General features: G+C 43.0%; 1 protein-coding gene across 2 annotated transcripts in view; it reads left to right on the plus strand.

Annotated features, from left to right (window-relative positions):
* The window catches only part of si:dkey-246g23.2 (solute carrier family 66 member 2), a 56689-nt gene extending 36010 nt beyond the window's left edge, over nucleotides 1-20679 (plus strand). For both annotated transcript variants that reach the window (XM_035418762.1, XM_035418763.1), the window contains exon 5: nucleotides 15216-20679. In XM_035418762.1, the coding sequence (XP_035274653.1) occupies nucleotides 15216-15390 (175 nt within the window). In that variant the 3' untranslated portion in view covers nucleotides 15391-20679. The remainder of the gene's footprint in view (nucleotides 1-15215) is intronic.
* Nucleotides 20680-21390: the final 711 nt, after the last annotated feature.

The following is a 21390-nucleotide window of genomic DNA, read 5'->3' on the forward strand; positions in this document are numbered from 1 at the left end:
CACACAAAAGAACACACACACACACACACACATACACACACGTACACAAACATGAACGCATGCCCACACAGTTGCATATACAGACCCATTTGAAGGTCCATTCATAAAAGACTGTTTGAGGATCACTTTAGGTCAGTTTAAGGTGAGAATCAGTTATTGAGATATAAGTATTTATTTTTATATGGTCCATGTATTAAATCTGATTTTGAGCACTCAGTTGTTCTTGCTTCCACTACACGCTGAATTAGATTTCACTACCAATTCAGAATGTAGCTTGAACTGAACTCAGCTGAGAGTTCTTTCTGTAATTCAGTTTATCTCCTGTAAATGTATAAAAGCCCCATTCACATTCAACCCCTCAGCTCTCATTTTGCTGAGATTGAAGAGGTAAAGTCTCATCCATTTCTTTCAAAACTTTTAAATTTGGTACCAGACATGACTCCACAATTTTTGATTTTGTACTCAAAACAATTCACAAGTGGTTACAGTGAACATTCTCAGCTTTTATTTAAGGGGATGTTTTATGCACTTTGGTTTCACCATGTAGAAATGACAATGCTTTTTATACATTTCAGGGCAGCGTAATGTTTTGGACATACTAATGTTACATAAATGAAAGTAGTCATGTTTATTACTTTGTCGCATATCCTTGGCATTGAATAACTGCTTGAAATCTGTGAATCCATAGATATTACCAGGTGCTGAGTATCTTCTCTAGTGACGCTCTGCCAGGCCTCTACTGCAGCCGTCTTGAGCTCCTGCTTGTCTCAGGGGCTAGTTGCCTTAAGTTCTCTCTTTAGCATTTGAAATGCATGTTCATTTGGTTTCAGATCAGTTGGTGAATGACTTCGCTAGTCAAGAATTTTCCCATTATTGGCTTTGTAAAACTCCTTTGTTGCTTTAGCAGCATGTTTGGCATCTTTTTCTTGCCGATGTTTGGCATCTTTTTCTTGCCGAAGGATGAAGCACCTTCCAATGAGTTTGGATGCAAAGGGTTTTAACTTGAGCAGATGAGATGCTTATGTACACTTCAGAAGTCATTCTGCTGATGCTGTAAGAAGTTACATGATGTCTGAAGACAACAGTGCCAGTGCCTGTGGCAGCTCTGCATGCCCAAACCATATCACACTCACCATGTTCTGCAGATTTGGGGCGATTCTTTCGATCTAGGGCAGTTCCTTTTGGCCTCCACACTTTGTACTTGCCATCACTCTAATACAAGTGAATCTCGGTCTCATCAGTCCAAAATACCTTTTTCCAGAACTCTGCTGGCTCTTTTAGGTTCTTCTAGGGTCTTCTTAGCAAACTGTATCCTAGCCATCCTGTTTTTGTAGCTAACTAGTGGTTTGCATATTGCAGTGTAGCCTCCGTAATTTGTGAAGTCTTCTACGGACAGTAGTCACTGACACATCCACGCATGCCTCCTGAAGACTGTTTCTCATTTATCAGACAGGTGTTTGGGGGTTTTTCTTCATTAAAGTGAGAATTCTTTGGTCATGAACTGTACAGGTCTTCCTTGGCCTACCAGGTCCTTTGCGATTACTAGGCTCACTGGTGCCCTCTTTCTTCTTCATAATGTTCCAAACAGGTGGTTATGGTGATTTGCCTATGGCTCTGACTGTTTTTTTCTCTTATTTCTCAGCCTCATAATGTCTTCCATGACTTTCATTGGCATAACCCATGTTGACATATGCCATAACAGACTCCAAAGTTGATCAAAATCCCAGAACCAAAACTAGACACTGAAGGCTGTCTTGTAACTGCAAGGAAGCAATTGAACACACCTGACAAGTGAAACACCTGTGAAGGCATTTGTCCCAAAAATGATGGTACCCTGAAATGGGTGCTGTGAATAAAAATTCTGCAATGTAAAAAATGAAATAAAATCCATGGAAAAATCCTGCATCATGCATCACCATGGAGAAATGCAAAAATGTTTTGAGAAGCAACAAAAAGGGGATGTTGACCATCGCAAGCAGGAGATGGTACAAACAAATAAATAAAAGCTAGAGATACAGCTTTCCACCATTTGATGAATAATTTAGAAATTTTAAAACACTGCACCAATACTAAACCTGGTAGATGATGTACGTACAATTTGTTCCTATGCACAGTGAGGTAGATGGATTAGGAGGCAAACAAAAATTCAACGGCCACAGACATCTATAAATATTGTTAGCATCCTGGGGGTAAGAAAATCTCCAAATCTACCATCAAACATCACCTCGTTCAATCGACAAAAATAACCAATAAACAAAATTAAGCCTCTGAGGTTTTCTAAATGGCATATGTTTTGTCAAATTACACCAAAATCTCAGCTTTTTTTGCCATGCACACCAGTAGTGGGTTTGGCAATGGAAGACAGATACTTGTGTTGAAAGAAATTTCATACCCGTATGGACACATGATCAAAGTCCAATATGTTCAATCTCATAAAAGAGCCTTTCTTCTGAAGGGAAGGTGCACAAAGTATTTGTCTTGGAAATACATCCATAATTTGAGAGGGGGTTATTCTGGTTGCTTCCATTAAGACATTAAATTAGAGTAAAAATTTATCTCAGTACTTATTTATTTAAATGTATTATGTTCATATTTTTCAGTTTGAATATAGTGCAATGTGAAACTCCAGATAGTATTGAGGCAAGGTTTTTTTATGATTTATACATAAATAATTTAGTACCTCCCATAAAATAATATCTCCATGCATTGTTATTGGCCATATGTAGAACTGTACTTTTTCTGATGTTAAATTTAATTTGCCAGCTGTCTATCAGATTCTATGTTGTACTGAAATATTGCTGTATTATACCAGATAATTTAACTATTTTTCTCCTGCATGTCTGTTTTAAGATTAAGTTTAAGGATAATTAGAAATACCAATACCAACCCTTGGGGGACCCTGTCTACTGGTAACTTGCTGCGGCATTCTCCAACACTGGTAATGGCCCCTGAAGTGGTTACAGACATGGACAGTCACACGAGAAATGAATTCAAGAAGATACCAAACCACAGCTTGTTTGTCCCAAAGTAATCCAAGGATGTGCCAAGATGAAATTTAAAACCAAAAGACAGCCGGGTATTCCATAAAACCTGAGGTAAAATGTAGAACGCCAGACCTAGATGCAGGACTCTGCACACTTCCAGCTAACTGTTACAAACAAACTTCTTTCCAAGTTGCTTAAATTGACTGCTGACTTTACACTTTGATCATTCCTGTGGCAGCCAAATGATAAAATAGATGTCTGACAGTGCAAAATGTTTAAGTCATTTCTTCAGTCATAACGAATTCTACTCGCTTCTCCCTTCTTTTTGCTACCACTATTTCTTAGCTTTTACACTGTCCACAATTATTGATCCCCCCCTCTGAAGTCAATAATCTAAGTAAATCATCTTCATCAAACTATTGCAGTGAATTAATTTTGTGTGATTATATGTGTAAAATAAGTTTTGATAAAGCTTGACCCAGCAGTTCACACTGGGTATCAGCACCTGTTACCTATTGTCTGGCAGGGGGGTTTTGTGAAGAAAATGGCACAAAATCCCTGTATTTATTTAATGAGTTGATTTTTAAAAATTCTAATAACGCTGTTATTTTAACCGCAGCTATTTAGGAAAAGTCATGGAAGGAGACTTTTTGTTGGTGAAGGGCCACCATGATCCATGATATTATTATCAAATTTATGGTTACAGCCTCTTTTGAATGAGACCAAATATTAATATGTTAGGAGGTAATTCAGCTCAGCTATTGAATAATACCTCCACAAGATGGAAATTCACTCTTTACAACACATGATGGTGGTGCATTCCAACTGGCAAGCCTCAGCATCCAGTTCTACTTATACATTAGGACTTTCAGTTGATGATTTTAATCGAATGTTGTGGATTGACTTACAAATTTGAAATGGGACAAACTTAAAAAGGAAATCCTGACACGTATGGTGATCTGTGGCCACTCTGGGCCCTGATACCCCATAAATAGCTTTGTGTTCTGGTGTCTCTTCGGAGACTCACTCTGCAGGAGGTGGGACTCAGAGACTGTGTGCATAGATTAGGATATCAGCCTGACTTTTAATTTCCCCAGAGACATGTCCTTTGATGTTTGTCGAGGGGAGAACAAGCGGCATTCTTATAAATAATATAATATTTTATGGGCCTTGATCAAGTTTGACCTTTCCAATTACACTGTTTGTCTCTCTAAGGCCATAATCTAAGCAGTAGATATCTGACAGACCCCAAACTGACTGAACCCTCCCATACCCTATGGAGCTACTGGCCAGTCGATCCTGGCACGATCTGAGTTTGATCCAAGACCGTGGGGCTCATCCTTGCACCACAGTGTGCAGGAGCCAGGATCCCTTGACTGCAGAATGTTCAAAAGCACATCACATAGTAACGATTGTACAGTCCACATCAAAAGCAGTTAACAAATCAAATGGCTGTTTCCATAGTGACGAGTTTGGTCAAGAAAATCTGCCTTGTCTTTAATTAACTCCGGACTTCAGATCTGACTTTGGAGACTGCAGCAGCCGTCAGCAAAAAATTGGCAGTTGGTGCTGAACACAGTTCGTTCTGATAACGGTTCATAAACAGCATCGTCAACCCAACGGCTTTTGCTCATTTGAAACAGTCTTAAATTTCACCTTGTCTGCCGGAGTGTGTCTGCAGCTCCACCCCTCACTTCTTGTGAAGTGAAGGATGGCAGAAATACGCACCCCCCCCCCCCCCCCCCCCCACACACACCTTTCCTCATGGCCCCAAGAGTGTTCTGTACAGTCAGTACAGGGTCAGGAGCAAAATGGGGGGGAGTGGTCCCTGAGTGGGTTCCATAGTCCGCAGGATAATGAGGTGCAGTGAGGCAGGTTAAGTCGGGTTGGCGGGAGGTGGGGGGGGGTATTTAGTTTCAGAGGATTTTATAATGGTTTCCTCCCTGATGAGAGGTATATATTATAGAGGGGGGGGGGTCTTAATGAGAAAACTCATTATTGGGCTGGGGGAGTGGGGGAAGTGTCCTCTGTTGTCCTTCAGGTGAATGCTTAATATCAGGGTCTTTACCATTTCAATTTTCTCTCCCCTTGCCCCATCTACCCTTCGTCTCTTTTTCTTTGTTCGTTTTTCTCTCATTGCCTGCATTCTCTTTTCCTCTCTTTCTTATTCTCTCTCTCTCTCTCTATTTTTTTTTAATTCTCTGAATCCACCAATGGAGACTTGATCTGGAGGTCAGTGACTTTGACAATGAAATGCAATAATATTTTTATTTTTATTTTGTCACAAACACATTTTAGTAAGTTCAGCAATCACTATGACTAACTCTCTAAAATTAATTCTTGTTTACTTTTAAATCAAAGTTAAGGACATATTGTGGATTGATGTAGTATCTCGATCAATGCCTCGGGACTGACAAGGGTCAGGGATTAACAATATATCTTGGCCTCCTGTGTGTGCATGTGCATGTATGTGTGTGTCTGTCTGACTGCTTGTGTACATATGGGTGAGTGCAAGTGTGTGTGGCAATAGGTGCATGCATAAATGTATGGACATGGATGTTGTTTGTATGCTTGTCTGTGTGTTTCGGCACATGAGCTTTTGTTTTTGCATGCGTATGTGTGTGTATGTGTACATGCTTGTGCACAAGTTCGTACTGTACATGTCTCTGTTTGTCCATGTTTGTGGATGTATGCAAATGTATGAACCACTTATGGTTATTCCAGGACACACAAAGTCACTTTCTTTGAATGGTCGTTCATAGGAGAAGTATATTTAACATTTTGTAAGAATGCTCCTTTATAAGAGCTTATAAATCTTTCTAATGCACTACATTAGCATTAATAGATGCTTACTTTTACTTACTTAACTTCAATTTTCCACCTCAGTGATAATGCTACTTGGCTGCATCAAGGATGACATTACCACTTGTCTATTTTCCATTACTTACATAAGCTTTTATGAATGCTAATGTAACGCTTATGAAGGTGTTATTTACTGCTCATGTAGCTCCCTTGGAGGAGCATTCACAGAAAGCGTTAACCAAAGTCATAATTTCTGCTATTGCGGCCGAGCTATTTCTTTTCTCTTATCACAGTAGCTGTTCACAGATGGATTAAGTAAACCCTCATGTTCTTTCCACAGCTGAATGAATTCCTCATTTTCTGCTTTAGTCCAGTATTTTTTTTTTTTTTTTTGCTTGGCTCTCACTTCTCTTGCATTGCATTTTTATTATTCCATGAATCTCTGGCTCCCTTTCCTGTGGTTCCACATTAAAAATGCAGATGGCTTACATAAAACAGCTGCCTATTTGTTGGCACATAACTATATTGGAAGATATTATTTTTGTTCATTGGCTGTTGGAAGTTCCCTGCTGATTACGGTATCCAATGCAGGACTATATTCGTGAGGTGGGGGGGAAGGGGGGGGGGGAGGGATTAGTGATACCTGGACCCACTGCCAAACTCTGCCCTCCCCCCCTTTCTTAACACTCCACCTCCACCCCTGCCCCAAAAACCAGTAGCCAATTCCAACAGAACATAAATAAATTACATTCCATTCTGGACCATAATTGTAGAATTGGCCATACTTATGTGTGACCATGTATGTGTGGCTGCATTTGTTGGTTTTTCACTGAGAAGGGGGGCTTCTGGGTGGCTCATTTGGTTAATGTACCATGCTGTGGGGCAAGGATGAGCACTAAATCTCAGATCGAATCTGGGCATGCACCGGTGCTGACTGTGGCCGGTAGTTCCAGATGGCGATGCGCAATTGTGTCACCCATGGTATGGGAGGGCTCAGTAAATTAAGGGGTCAATGGAGCGCCCATAGACTGCATGTCAAACCCGCATATGAAAGGTGTCCCTCTGACTCCACTCTGTGCAAGCTTACCTGTAGTCTGCGATGTGAAAAGCAGACTGTGACCACGTTCTATGGAGGAGAACCGCAGATGTTGTGCACATCATTGGACAATTCAAATCAGGGCGGGAATTGGCAATGTTCAGCCCCACTTTGAGCGCCTAATAGAAATATAATAATTACAATAATAACAATTAGCAGTACAAAGGACTGTGTTGGAGTGCTGGAGGAAAAGCCATAAACTGCACCCACCAGATAGATGTGTAGAATCCTGGAGGGCCACAGGCTCTGCTGGGTTTTGTTTTCATAGTAAAAATCAAAAAGCAGTATAGACCAAAACATGTGAGGTGAGTTAACTGTGTAATGAACATCTTTAATCAATATCAATGTCAATTAATTGCTGTATAACAATAGAAACCAGCACACCCTGTGGCTGTCCAAACACAGGGCTGAGGATCCCTGTTCTAAATAGTACAATGTACTATGTAAACATGGTGCAAAGTAGTGCATATGTTTCCTTGGGGTGAAGTATGTTGTATGAACAGATCTGTGTTGTGGTTCTGTTGAATTATTCTGAAAGTTAAGTGTGTAGTTTGCTCTGATCTCTCGTAAGATAAGGTTGTGGTTACTATTTAGACATAACTTAATAATTTCTGAATCTATATATGAATAAATTAGGCTGGTTGTCACTGCGTTCAGACTGCCAGTGCACTAATAACCCCCTTAAAGAGGTGAGGACATGCAGACCTTTGTTGCTGGGGGAAATCCTGCTCACAACCACAGCCACTGCCTCTCTGCTAGTTGTCTGGGTCCATGGGAATGGAGGGCTCGCAGGAAGGGGTGTGATTACTCAGGGGAATGCCACACAGCAGCTAAATTTTCCTTTATTTATTCAAACTGAGCCACTTGATAATACTGAGAATACAATACAATACAATCCCTTTTGCACTGGTGGAAATGTTGTGGAGAAAATCATTGGTGCATAATTGAGCTGTTGTTGTTTTTGTGCTTTAGCCTGTATTACCTGTACAGTCATTCATTGCAACCATACAAGGGATGGCCATTTATCTTATCAGTGCTGCCACCTAATCACTGTTCGATACTGATCACTGCTGCACACTGCTGCTCTGATCACTGCTCCACAATGCTGCTCTGATCACTTCTCCACACTGCTGCTCTGATCACTGCTCCACACCACTGCTCTGATCACTTCTCCACACTGCTGCTCTGATCACTGCTCCACAATGCTGCTCTGACCACTGCTTCACACTGCTGCTCTGACCACTGCTTCACACTGCTGCTCTGATCACTGCTCCACATTGCTGCTCTGATCACTGCTCCACAACGCTGCTCTGATCACTGCTCCACACTGCTGCTCTAATCACTGCTCCACATTGCTGCTCTGATCACTGCTCCACATTGCTGCTCTGATGACTGCTCCACACTGCTGCTCTGACCACTGCTGCTCTGATCACCTCTGCACTTTTTTCCTCTTTACATCAGGTTTACCATTTAGACTGTGTGTATTGAAGAGAGCAGTGTGTGGTAAAGAGAAGGGTGTGTGGGTGTGTGAGGTAAAGGCAGTAGTGTGTGAGTGTATGTGAGGTAAAGACAGTTGTGTGTGAGTGTGAGTGAGGTAAAGACAGTAGTGTGTGAGTGTGTGTGTGTGTGTGTGTGTGTGTAGGGTAAAGAGTGAGCATTAGGTAAAGAGAGGGGTGTGAGGCTGTGTATGAGGTAAAACTCCAGTGATGATGTCAGCAGCGGCTTGCTGGAAACCTCATTGATCAAACTAAACAGATGATTGAACATGATTGAGCGGGGCCTCTTTCCTCCGAACCCCCCCGCCTCCCCCCTTTCTCCGGTGCTGAGGAAATCTGCAGAATTATTCATGCCTCCTCCGGGCCAGCGGAGGAAGAGGAATGATTGTGGGGAGCGAGGGAACACGAGAAAGGGAGAGAGAGAGGAGTGCGAGACTGCTGCAGAGAAGATGGAGGGGATGGGAGACCTGCCCTCCTCTATTTCCGTGACGGATGGCTGGCCGCGTGACACCGTCACTCTCTCTAATGTGATATGTGGGCAGAGCGGCAGAAAGGGCTCGCGCGCCACCCTAATTACCGCTGTTTACGCCGGACGTGCCGCGCCCTCGTCCCTTTATTTTTCTTCCGGAGAGTTCTAAATGGCTTTTCCCCGGGCCCTCTCTCTGCTGATACAAGCCCGATCGTCTGTTTCCCCTACGGCCTTCCTCTATCTCTGCGCTTCCTGACCTGCCAGTCTGTTCCAGGTGGACTAATGCGGCTTACTTTGCCGGTCTCTCCCACACACCCGTCTGTTCAAAAGTAATTGGCATTGTCCGTATTTGATTTATCTCACCTGTTCCCTGCCAGACTGAATAATAGAGCGTTTATGAAGAAGGGTCTCTTTTCTCTATATCAGGCGGAAATCTCTTTCCAGTGGTGCCTGCGAATGTTCCCCTGCAGCTCGTTAACCTCTGCGTGCTCACTTCTGGTCTTGCTTTAGTGCCTCTCTATCGCTGCGGTGTTTTATAGGCCAATTTTATCGAGGAGCGCAATGGGTGGGGTGGGGTGGGGGGGGGGGGGGGGGGATGTGGCATTCCGCTGAACATCACAGGCTCGTTGGGGGTGGAGGCGAGAGCGGCGGCGGCGGTTACAGGGAGAGGCTGACCGGGGAACCGCAGCGTGACCGCACTTTGTGATGACCAGCGATTGAAGCGTGATGAGGTTTCTGGGCTCTGGGGGAGAGCGATGTGATTGGGGCTCACAGTGAGAAGTGTGTCATCAGGATCCGGAGGTCAGACACAGACTTGTACGGTAACATACTGCTCTTATACATGAAAAACGGGACCCCAATTTTTTTGATGTCAGTCATGGCGTAGACCTTGTACCTTCTCACCGTCAATGTCCTTGACACACATACAATCACACACACACAGACACACACATAAAATTATAATACGAAATTATATTTGGGCCCCTCCCCCTTTTCTTTTTCTCACTATGGGTGCAATCACAGAAGGGGGGGGGGGGGGTGGGAGGGGCTATAGGATGATTCTGATTCTTTCTTGGGCCCTACCCAGCGACAGGAGCTTTCCCTACTTCTCCCCCTTGCGTGCGGGCCTGCACACACACACACACACACACATACTCATGCACACACAGGTGGTGATTTTCTGGGTGGTTCTGGAGGGGAGCTGTCGCATTTGTGGCAGTTGACCTCACCGCGGGAGGTCAGAAAATGCTGCAGGAGTTATCCATCCTAGCAATGCGTCTGTGGATGTCTTGGAGGGGGCGGGTCTAAGAAACACAGCCACCGGCCTCCCTGCTCGCTGGGGGGGGGGGGGGGGCATCATTCCCTCTGCCCTCCACGTGTATTTTGCTTGCATAGTTTTGCGCATAGTGCCCGCCCACTTGCTCACAGCCTCCTCCCCTCTCACGCTGTCTCTCACTTTTCCAGGTCTTTGTCTGCGGCGTCGTCTCGCGCTTGAGCGGAACAGGGCGGGAGAAGGACGGTCTTTTTGGCAGGAATTTATCTCCATTCCTGAGCGCTGCCTCCGCTCTTGTACCGATGACCCGCCCTTCTTAATTGCCTCGTTAATGTTTCATCTTCCTTAATGAAGTGTGCAGTCTCTGAGGCTCAGAGAGTATCCAGAGGGGGGGTTGTGGAGCTCGGAGACAAAAAAGAAGCTGTTTAACTGGAGATTTAACGTGACGGGGGGATCAGAGAATCTGAGAGCAGGCCGCTCTCCCTCCCTCTTTCCCTTCCTCTTTATCTGTCTCTCTCTTTCTCTTTGCGGCCGTAGAGGACAAACAGCTCGCTTTGAATGAGAATTGTACAATGGCTTTTCGAGTGAATAAAATCGGAATCAATTTCCCCTCCCTCCCTTTGGGGAACAGGGCCAGTGCACGAAAGCCCGCACTCAGGGGGGGACCAGGCACCAGAGCGGTGAACCTGTAAATAAAACAGAGCGGGCTGAGGTTTGCTCCTCGCTGTTTGTTTGCGGGGCGCACGGCGTGTTTGCCCAAACGTGTCCCGCGTTCCATTTATTCAGCTGGATTCCGAGCGGCGCCGTCGCGATTAATCCGCGCGTGCCTCTCCCGCGCCGGGGAACCGGCTGGCAATCGAACCCGCGACCCCGAGGTTCAGAGAGAGTTGACCTAGTTCGCACAGCTACTCGTGTGTCTAATTACGAGCCCTGTGATTGGCGGGGGCTGGCCTCTTTCTCTCTGTCGCCTGGGATCTCTCTGCCATGGGATCTCCCGCTCCAGTCATTGAGGGCAGAAGCATCTGCGGCTTTGGCAGCTTTCTTTTGATCGGCAGCCATTTTAGGCCTTTGAAGCCAGGTGCGCTGCCTCTTTGGCCAATAAATGTCTCAAATTAAGCACTTAAGTTCTATGCAGACACTGCAGCCCTTCAGGCTATGAGTTTGAGATCCCTGCTTCAACAGCACTATAATTAGGCAGGTTTTGATTTTTGAATTGGATCTTACAGTAACTGTACTTACAGCATCACCACACTACATAAACTGCTCTTACAGCACCATCACACTGCACAGTGTGCTCTTACAGCACCATCACATTTTACAGTAACTGCTCTTACAGCACCATCACACTACATAGATTGCTCTTACAGCATCATCATATTTTACAGTAACTGCTCTTACAGCACCATCACACTACATAGACTTCTCTTACAGCACCATCACATTTTACAGTAACTGCTCTTACAGCACCATCACACTGCATAGCCTTCTCTTACAGCACCATCACATTTTACAGTAACTGCTCTTACAGCACCATCACATTTTACAGTAACTGCTCTTACAACACCATCACACTTCATAGACTGCTCTTACAGCATCATCACATTTTACAGTAACTGCTCTTATAGTACAGCATCATCACACTGCATAGCCTTCTCTTACAGCACCATCACATTTTACAGTAACTGCTCTTACAGCACCATCACATTTTACAGTAACTGCTCTTACAACACCATCACACTGTACAGACTGCTCTTACAGCATTAGCACACTTTACAGTAACTGCTCTTACAGTACCATCACATTTTACAGTAACTGCTCTTATAGTACAGCATCATCACACTGTACAGACTGCTCTTACAGCATCATTACACTGCATAGACTGCTCTTACAGCATCATCACACTGTACAGACTGCTCTTACAGCATCATTACACTGCATAGACTGCTCTTACAGCATCATCACAATGTACAGACTGTTCTTCTCACACTTCCCTTCACAGACTGTTTTTTGAGCATCGCTGTGATCAAGTCGATTTCAGATGTAAGAAAATCTGTCATTCCGCTCACGGCTGGTGCTGAGCCAGCAAACGGTACTCGTGTGCAAATTAATCAGACATTACAGCAGTCCCCCCTCGCCACCGCCCCCCCCCCCCCCCCCAACTGTTCGCTGCGAGAAGCAATAACACATCTTTACTATCCCAACCTTCACAAGGCACCTGAAGTTTAAATATCTGCCTTGAAACCTGCCTGCTACATTGGCACAAAATTCTCTCATTCAATAATAATAATAATAATAAATGCATATTTGTGCAGGGTTTGTTTTGCAGATGCCCAGAGAAGATGACAAAGCCCAGCATTGATATACCAAAAAAAGGCACACAGGAAAAATAAAACATTAGAAAGTGCCCACCAAAATAAAAGGCTGAGCACCAACAATAAAATGACATTCAAAAAGAAGCTAGTCCTCAGTTTAAGGCAAGTTTATAAAAGGGGCTTTGAAGGTTTTAACAGAAGAGCCTGATTATGTGGCAGCCGAGGATATTCTGGAAAGACTCAGGCTCCGGGGAGAGCAGGGAGTTCGGTTCTGAAGGGGACCCCAGCGCCTAATCGTTTCTCTGGGCCTTTCCTCAGTTTTGATGGCTTTACAGCCAAAGGCTCGTCTCCGCGAGTGACCGCTGGTGCATTCTGGGAGTTAATGGTATGGCTGTACGTAAGCTCAGAACTGAAGCCCGGCTCCTCAGCCGGCTGCGCCGGCTCGGGCTGGACCCGAACGAGCGAGGCCGATTAGCATAAACGGCGCGGGGAACGCGGCGTCCTGACAAGGCGAACACCGCGTTGCGTTCGCGTCGTCTGCCCCAAGTTTAGAGCTTTCACAGCTGTTACCCTGTCCTTTTTTTTTTTTTTATCAATGATGGATGAGGGTGGATGTACCCTCTAGAATGGGGGTTTTCAAACTGTTTTTGTGTCCCTCTGTGCATCGTGAGGTTTTTCAAACAACTCCCCCATGCATGCTGGTTTTTGTTCCGACAGTTACAAACCCCTGAATTGTAATGAGCTCTTATTGTTCTTATATATGCCCTTTTAATGTCTACCGAAGTATGACTTATGGTAGAAGCATTATATTATAAATATGATTATAAGTTTGGCCATTAGTGAAAGTATGCTACAGTGAATCTGGAAGTGAACAGAAGTTGACTACGTGATGCAAAGTTGAATGTGACATCTAAGTTTTAAAGCATGGTTACTATTCATTTGCATTTATTACAGATTTAAAATAATAAAGTGAACATGGCACATGCAAAAGTTTGTACTCACCTCTTTTGGCAAAAATAACAGCTTGCATGTTTCCTGTAGGTAAGATTGTTTCTATTCCCGCTTCTATTCCTTTCTATTCTTCCTTGCGGAAATCGTCTCAGAAACATCATTAGGTCTCTTTGTGTGCATTACCTGTTTGAGATCTCCTCTGAGATTTTCAATAGTATTTAAGTTTCGGGATTGTGACAGACATTCCAAAACCTTCACCTTTTTTCCTGTAAGTGCTTCATGGTTTATTTTGAGGGATGCTTGTATCATTGACTTACTGAAAGACCCATTTGTAGTCAGTTTAGGACTTCCTGGGTGAAGCCTTGCAATTCAACGCAACATGCGTGTTTACCTGGGGTACCCAAACTTTTACACACAACTGTAGTTATGCTTGCAATGTAGAATATATTCCACATTCACTGCTCTTGAACTTAAGTAAACCATAGCAACTAACACTTACATTTTGCATAATGTGCAAATATGGCATTAGATTATAGGTGGACAGGTGAAATCAGTGAGGTCCTGATTGCTGATTATGTGGACATCACTTATATGGTTACACGGCACCCTGAGCCGACCAGAGGAGGATGGGTTTCCCCCTTGAGCCTGGTTCCTTCCAAGGTTTCTTCCCATCTGCCACAGGGAGTTTTTCCTTGCCACTGTTGCCTTAGGCTTGCTCGTGTGGGGGTTTAGGCCAGGGTTGTCTGTAAAGTGTATTGTGACAGCTGCTGTAAAATACGCTATACAAATAAAATTTGATTGATTGATTGATTGATGGTTTAGTTTAAGTGGTGTGTGGACATCACTTATAGCAAACCATTTATAGAAAAAGCAATGAGCTGAACCTGTATTGTCTTAAAATCAGACCTGGGTCAAATTTGTTTTGGATTCAAATACTTTTCTGTGCTCTATTGATCTTTCCTGGTGTAATTGAGTCTGCCAGTATGACCACAAGGCAGGGTTTGCACTTTTTGAGAGTATTTCATTGGTTCCAATACACCAGACAAGATCAGTAAACCGTAGAAAAGTATTTGAATCCAAAACAAATGCATATTTGACCCCGGTCTGGTTAAAATGACTTTTAAAGAAAAAAGTGTGGAATACATTTAAACGGCTATTTTCATCAAACCTAATTTAATCACAAGTCTCAAGTGATTGACTGTAATAGTAACCAGTATACATCAGTGGGAGACCCCTTGAGACCCCTTCTGTAAAGTTCTCCCTCCATCAGCACAGTCCTGAATAATCATTTTTGTTTGAGCCAGTGTCCCTCTGGATTAGTTCAATCTGACACTGGAGCCAGAAGCATTATTCATAACCCCACAGGAAAATTTAGCCGGTAGTACCAGCCGACCCCTCAGCTCTGAAATCCACCGGCAGCCACTAAGTGCAAAAGCTGCCCACATCCTTAACCATCAGTCTGCACTGCCAAGGCTGAGTCAGAATTCTGGGCACTCCGTGGTCTGCCAGGCAGGTGAGCTGAGGCAGTCGGATGAGGAGCAGCTGTTAAAAGAATGCAGACTAGTTGGTCCTGCTGCCAGCAGACTGCTGTAGTGCTGATTTGCAAAACCTGCCGGCAAACTGACGCCTCATTCCCAACAGCAGCACGATATGTACCTGACAGCTACTTAAAGAAACAGGAGCATAAATAAATTCAGAATCTCAACACAAGAAATATCGAAAAAGCAGAGTACTCCTGTTCATCTGGTCATGGGTTTTTAGAAACTCTCATATGTGTTGTCAGGTGTAAGTTAATGGTCAGTCTCTCCCTCCTGTGTTGTTTCATCTGTTAGTGTGAAGATGGTGCTGCTCTGGACGGCTGGCGACGTCTTCAAGACGACGTACTTTGTGGTGAACGAGAGCCCCACCCAGTTCTGTGTGTGCGGGACGGTTCAGATCCTGGTGGACGTGGCCATCCTGCTGCAGGTGTTCTACTACGGCCAGGAGATGAGAGTCAAGCTGGGCTGACCACGCTCGACTCAGGCCACACCCCACCCCTCCATTACTGACTTCGCCCCTAATCAACACCTCATTTGCAACGTGGCCAATGTTTTATTTGTTATTCGTTTGTTTTTGTTTTTTAAGACACAATGGCCTTTATTCTTAAAGCATCTTGGAGCAGGAGTGCTGATCTAGGATCAGTTTTACCTTTTAACTCATGGATAGGAATGGGTAGGATGTGATGAGGGGAAACCTGACCCTAGATCTGCACACCTATGCTGTAAGATTCTTCATGAACTCTTCCCATGTCTGTCCATTATTCGTGTTGTTTATCATGCGGGGAATTCCTTTTGCCTCAGAAGAACCACATGTGTCGAATGCAAGTGAACTGCAGCTAGTGTCAAACAAGCAGTTGTGCCTCTGGACTGCAGGAACGAAAGCTGGTGCGGCCCATTATGTCACAGGCCAAAGGGTAAAATAGCAGCTAGCAGTTGTGACACAAAGGAATGCCCCTTAATCTTCCTTTCAGTGTCATTCTAGGAGGGAATCACCCCAACAGAGTCCTCTAAAGTCTTGTTCAGATGAAAAGGTCAAGGAGTTTGAGGAGAAATGTTGTTCATTGTGAACTACTTGGTTTCAGAACGTCTCATTGCAGCTGCTGTGGTCTCCAAGACTAAACATGTCGAATCGTGAGTCAAAGTAGGTGTTGACCTACTCCTACCTTGTTGTAGAAACAGTACCATCTGCTTTCATGTGAAGTATGCAGTTTTTACTCAGTGGCATTCTGGGGTTTTTAAATAATAACTCACCATTTTCATCTTGTCTGCCATTGCAATTTTGATATGAACTGGTCTTAAGGAAATCTACCAAGCTCCAGTCACCAGATACCTATGGGAATTTCTTTAAGTAGGGAAACACCCCATGGAAAGAAATTCCCAATGAAACAGGCTGCATCTGTGTAAATTATATCTGTGAACAGAAAATAGGTCACCATCATCTTTTATGCTAATATGTTGTGACTTTAAACAGTTTTTTGGTGCTTGTTGCGGTGTTGCACTTGTATGATTTGGCTGTTGATTAATTTTTTTATGAGGCTTTTATTTATATTTAACAGCTTGATGAAATTATGAATGTTGATTCTGCCAAACAGCCTAATAGATTTTTTTTTAAATCTTATAATCAAAGTGGCATTTAACAGGGCTTTGCCTTTTTTACAAACAGGATTGAATATAAGTTTTTTTTACAGACACGAAAATAATTACCAGAAGCCAGTTGACCCGTGTAGACTCTGTTTTCAGGCACTGAATTTGGCATTAACATTTTAGGCATTTTTCCAGTCCATTGTGTGATGGCATTGGTGCCGAATTAACTTTGTGTCTGTGGACGCGTGGTGCCCTACAAAAGAAAATCTTTTTTTCAAAATTGAATGTTCATTTTCGCAGAACATTTTTTCTAAAGGGGTGAGGAGGTTGAGTCTTAGAGAATGTGTCTGAAACGGCGCTGAAAATATCAAGCCCTGAGCTCCCACCTCACATTCACCTTCCGGAATGTTTTGCGACTCTTGCCTTGAGAACACCATCATTGTCAGAGCAGGCCAAAATATTGCTCAAGAATTGGCGTTTTTGTGAAATGGCCCTTTTACAGTGCCAGTGTGGTCATAAAAACAGATTTTATCACAGAGGAGGGTGCGGGTTCGAACCTTATCTGAGCCAATGGCATGTCAGAGAGAGAGAGAGAGAGAGAGAATTACCACAGCTTAACACAACGCATTTATGGCGTATGGATGAACGCGTAACTGTGTGTGGAACGCGCGCGTTCTTTCTGATATTCATCTCGTGTTGATACACCCCCAATCTCACAGTGATCCGTTCCCCTGGAGAAGCGTTAGCATATTGCAGAGGTGTCAGTAATGCTGGAGCAGGGGAGCTTTATCGACTGACCCTTTCACTCTGATCCCGAAGCAGCTCCGTCAGCGTAAAGCAGGTCATCGGTGGATTAATCCATCACGCCGCTCGCCTAATCTCGCGCTCGCCGATCGCGGGGAATCCGGCGCCCGGCGTTTCTCGATTTGGCGTCGTTGGCATACGTTCTCCCAGAGGCTCCGCGGTGCTGATCCTTACGCTGCTATTGCAGCTATTTAAAGCCGCTCGGGTTCATTCGGTTTGCCCGCAGTTCATTTGTTTTAGCGCAGCCTGGCAGCCTGGGTAACGCCTGGGTCACTGAGGCAAAAATCAGGGCAAGATGGACTGCTGGCAAAGTGCGCGGATCCCACTGTCTAAAGGAGAACTACGGGAGGTCAGCATTTATTCAAGCTAGTTCAATACGTGTTGACATAGCAGATAGTATAGCATAGTTGTTTCAGAATAGAGATTCATGGCTCACACCCCCTTCTCCTCTCGCGTACTGTCGTTTGAAATTCGACACTGATCACACTCCAAATTGCACCGCTAAGACACAAGTAAAGTACCCACCAAAAACAGGAAGATGGTTGGAACACAGGCCGAGCAAAATCACTGAAATCCGCCAAGATGTACCCACAGCTTTTTTCATGTGCAGTGACAACACGGTCTGAGCCTTTTATCTGCCTAGAACATAGGTGTCAGAATCCAATCCTGGCATGCCCCAGTGTCAACTGGATTTTTGGGTGTTTCACCACCTGTTATTCTTTAAAGTTGTTGATTGGCTAAAGAATCCATGCACTTTGCTCTCAAGGCCGTATCTGGCTCCTGACTGAAAGGAAATCACAACGTCAGCAGACAATTCGGCCATCCAGGACTTGAGTTTGACACCTCTGGTCAAGACAGTGCTGTTACTGTGCAGAACACGACGGTGGGTAATATTTACTGTTGTAGTAAACTATGCCCACAGCAAACGTACTACTAAGCACAGGGAGCAGCTTTTCTGCTGGCATGACAAGTTACGAGGATGTTTGAGCCGGATAATCTCAGGATAAATCAAGTTGAATGCTGCATAATGTAATCTGTCTAAGAGTAGGCATTAGCCTTAGGATATTTATTTGCCTTTCAGGTTTTTTTGACCTGGTACACTGGAAGACGTTTGATCTTGTTACAGAAATTTGACGTCTCTCCTTTGGGTAATGATTGCATCTTCATTTTGTCACAGTTTGGGCTTTGGCTCTTTCCTCTGCATTCAAACTAACAGTGTGTGTGAATGCACCTCCTTGAGGAGAGAAAACATTATAATGGAAGAGACTCAGGCCAGGTCAGTGTTTTTTTTTACAGCAGTCTGGGCTGTTACATGATGTTTTCTGCATTGATAGTCACACTCATTTGCTGGTCTGTAGCATACTGCATTAGAATATTATGACCCTGTTTGAGCTCCTGAAATCCAAGCTCTCTGGTTACAATCGATAGACCTCTTTTTTACCGCAGGGCAGCCTCAACACCTGTAATTTCAAATTCAAAATAGAACCACACTGATGAATTATGGTTAAAATGGTGGAAATAATGAACGTATTGAACTAATTGCTTTGTTTGATTTGAATATATTTGTCACTCATCTGGAAACAAAACTGTTTGTAGTGTCATTTGAATTCTTCAACTAGAAATGCCTTTTTTACCTACTACAAAAAATACAAATACAATACATTTTAAAAAGTATTATTCTTTCATATTACAATGAGAGCAACTGCAACGACATAAAAAACTCATGTGGAGAACACAATAAACAAAAACAAAACAAACATCAACTGGGTGGCATGTCCTAGCAATTGTGGAACAGCTGCTTATATAACCTAGCAGTAATATTATTACACATCCCCCTGTGCAAGATGTCTTTCCGGAAAGGCCAGTAGGTGGTTATGAACTCTGAGATTGTCACTTTGACAGTAATATATTCTCAAAATTCTCCAGAGCGGAAACCCAGGTAGGTTGTAGGTCATATGAAATATTTAGGCTTGTTAGCCTAGATTATGGATGAGGAGTCAAAGCTTTTGATATTCCAGAATATTTTCCATAGATTGAAAGAACATAAATTAGTAATGGCGCCAGTGCTGAAAGCCTAGGGAATTCTGGGTAATAATGGCACAGGATTATGGACTGCAGTGGAGCCCAGTCAAAGATGTCATCCACTTTGTGTTAACACAATAATGCTATACATGATTTTTATTTGGCCAAAAAATATTAAATGTACTGGCTGTATCATTTCAGACTGCATAGCAGCTTAATTTACCTTTAAGCAATAGAAACAGTATATACTCTTGCCTTTCTTTGACCTGCCAAAGAGTGGCCTGCCAAATATAATTTTATTTTATTTTATTTATTTTTTTCTGATGAGGGGGTTGGTGGTGGCATGAATTCATTTAAGATTTATGATTTCTGGTGTATCAGAATTTTACTAATGCTATAAAGGCTTTTGTTTTATGAAGCAGCCAGTGGGTTTAATTTTTGGATTTAATTCCAGACTGTAACATAAATCATACTAAAGCCATTTCTGTCATTAGTCATTTAATTATGAATGTGTTCATTGTCAATGATTGTATTAGTGTTAATTTATCAATTATATTATGTTTTTATGTTATTATATATTCTGTGTAATCATTAATGTTCATTTCAGCCCATTATCCTGGGTTATGGAATGTGTCCAACTCTTTCCATGCATAGTGGATGGCCCTAGCTTTAGCTCAGACTTTTCATTTCCATTTTGTAAAAACAGTTAAGTAATCATTCAGATTGATTAAGCGCAGTCAGCAAGCACACGTTATTCATGAGCTGTATAGTCGGATATTACGCTCACGACACACAGCATCTGGGAATGTCGCTATTTTTAAGTATCATATGAAAATCGACATTGACACAGAGAGAGGTCAAAGACAGAGATTGAAGACTGGTTATGAGGTTGAAGCTCACCTATAAAAGCCCCCCCCCAAAGACATTTTAAAAAGTTCAAAGGGACAGCTAACCCAAAAATAATACAAAGCTATGTTTACACTTATCTGGAGTGCTATTATCCAGCCAGACATTTTTGCTGAAATTTGATGAGTTTTCCAGAAATCTGCTGCAGCTCACCTTGATACAACAGACCTCAACATGGTGAATGTTTGTGGTGCTCAAAGCGCCAAAAATGAACACAGGAAAAACTCAGCAGCATTGTCTCTTTCCAGATTTAATGACACAGTTACTTACAAACATCCACAGACCTCGTTGTGCACGGTTTCATCTAAGCCGAATTTCTACACCAACTGTTTTCATCCGCGAAAAGTCTCAACTAAAGCCTGTATTCTGGGGTACAGTGTCAAATGGTGGTGGAGGGGCTATTTGTAAAAAGTGCTGTAATTTCTATATGGTGATACCAAAATGTATAAAAAATACCCTTTAATAAAAACTGAGAATCTTCTGTTTAACCACTGCAATTGTGAGCACAGAGCTAAATCAGAGCAATGTGGAGCTCACTGTACATATACTGTGTGTATATATATATATATATATATATATATATAGTCCACAATTTTAGATTTGTAATCGAACAATTCACATGTGGTGAAAGTGCACATTCTCAGCTATATATACTGTTTATATATATATATATATATATATATATGTATATATATATATATATATAGAGAGAGAGAGAGAGAGAGAGAATATATTACACAGCTTTCACAAAGTGTCATGTTTCCAAAGGACCATTAGCTACTTTGACGCACTCTGTTAGCGAGATGGTGAAACTGAATATGAGTGGATGTGGTCAGCTGTAGAGCTTTCTGCTGCACATGAACAGGAGCCTTTAAGCGATGCAGAGGAACAGCCGTGATCTTCATCCATCCTCGACAAAACAAAAAAAAAACGATTAGCACATGTCAGCAATACTGCACTGTATGTACTGATGCCTAGTAGTTGCATGCTGAGAATTGGGTCACAACAAAAATGTCATCCTTCCTGCTGTCCCTAGATTATATTTTCCAGACGGTTACAGCTTTAAAAAGTGATGTGTGTTCAACAAGGCAAACAATCTCTGAAAGCTGTTCCCTTACTCTTGCACTACTGTTTCAAATTGATTACGGATGAA

The sequence above is a fragment of the Anguilla anguilla genome, chromosome 5, assembly GCF_013347855.1.
Source record: "Anguilla anguilla isolate fAngAng1 chromosome 5, fAngAng1.pri, whole genome shotgun sequence".
Lineage (NCBI taxonomy): Eukaryota > Metazoa > Chordata > Actinopteri > Anguilliformes > Anguillidae > Anguilla > Anguilla anguilla.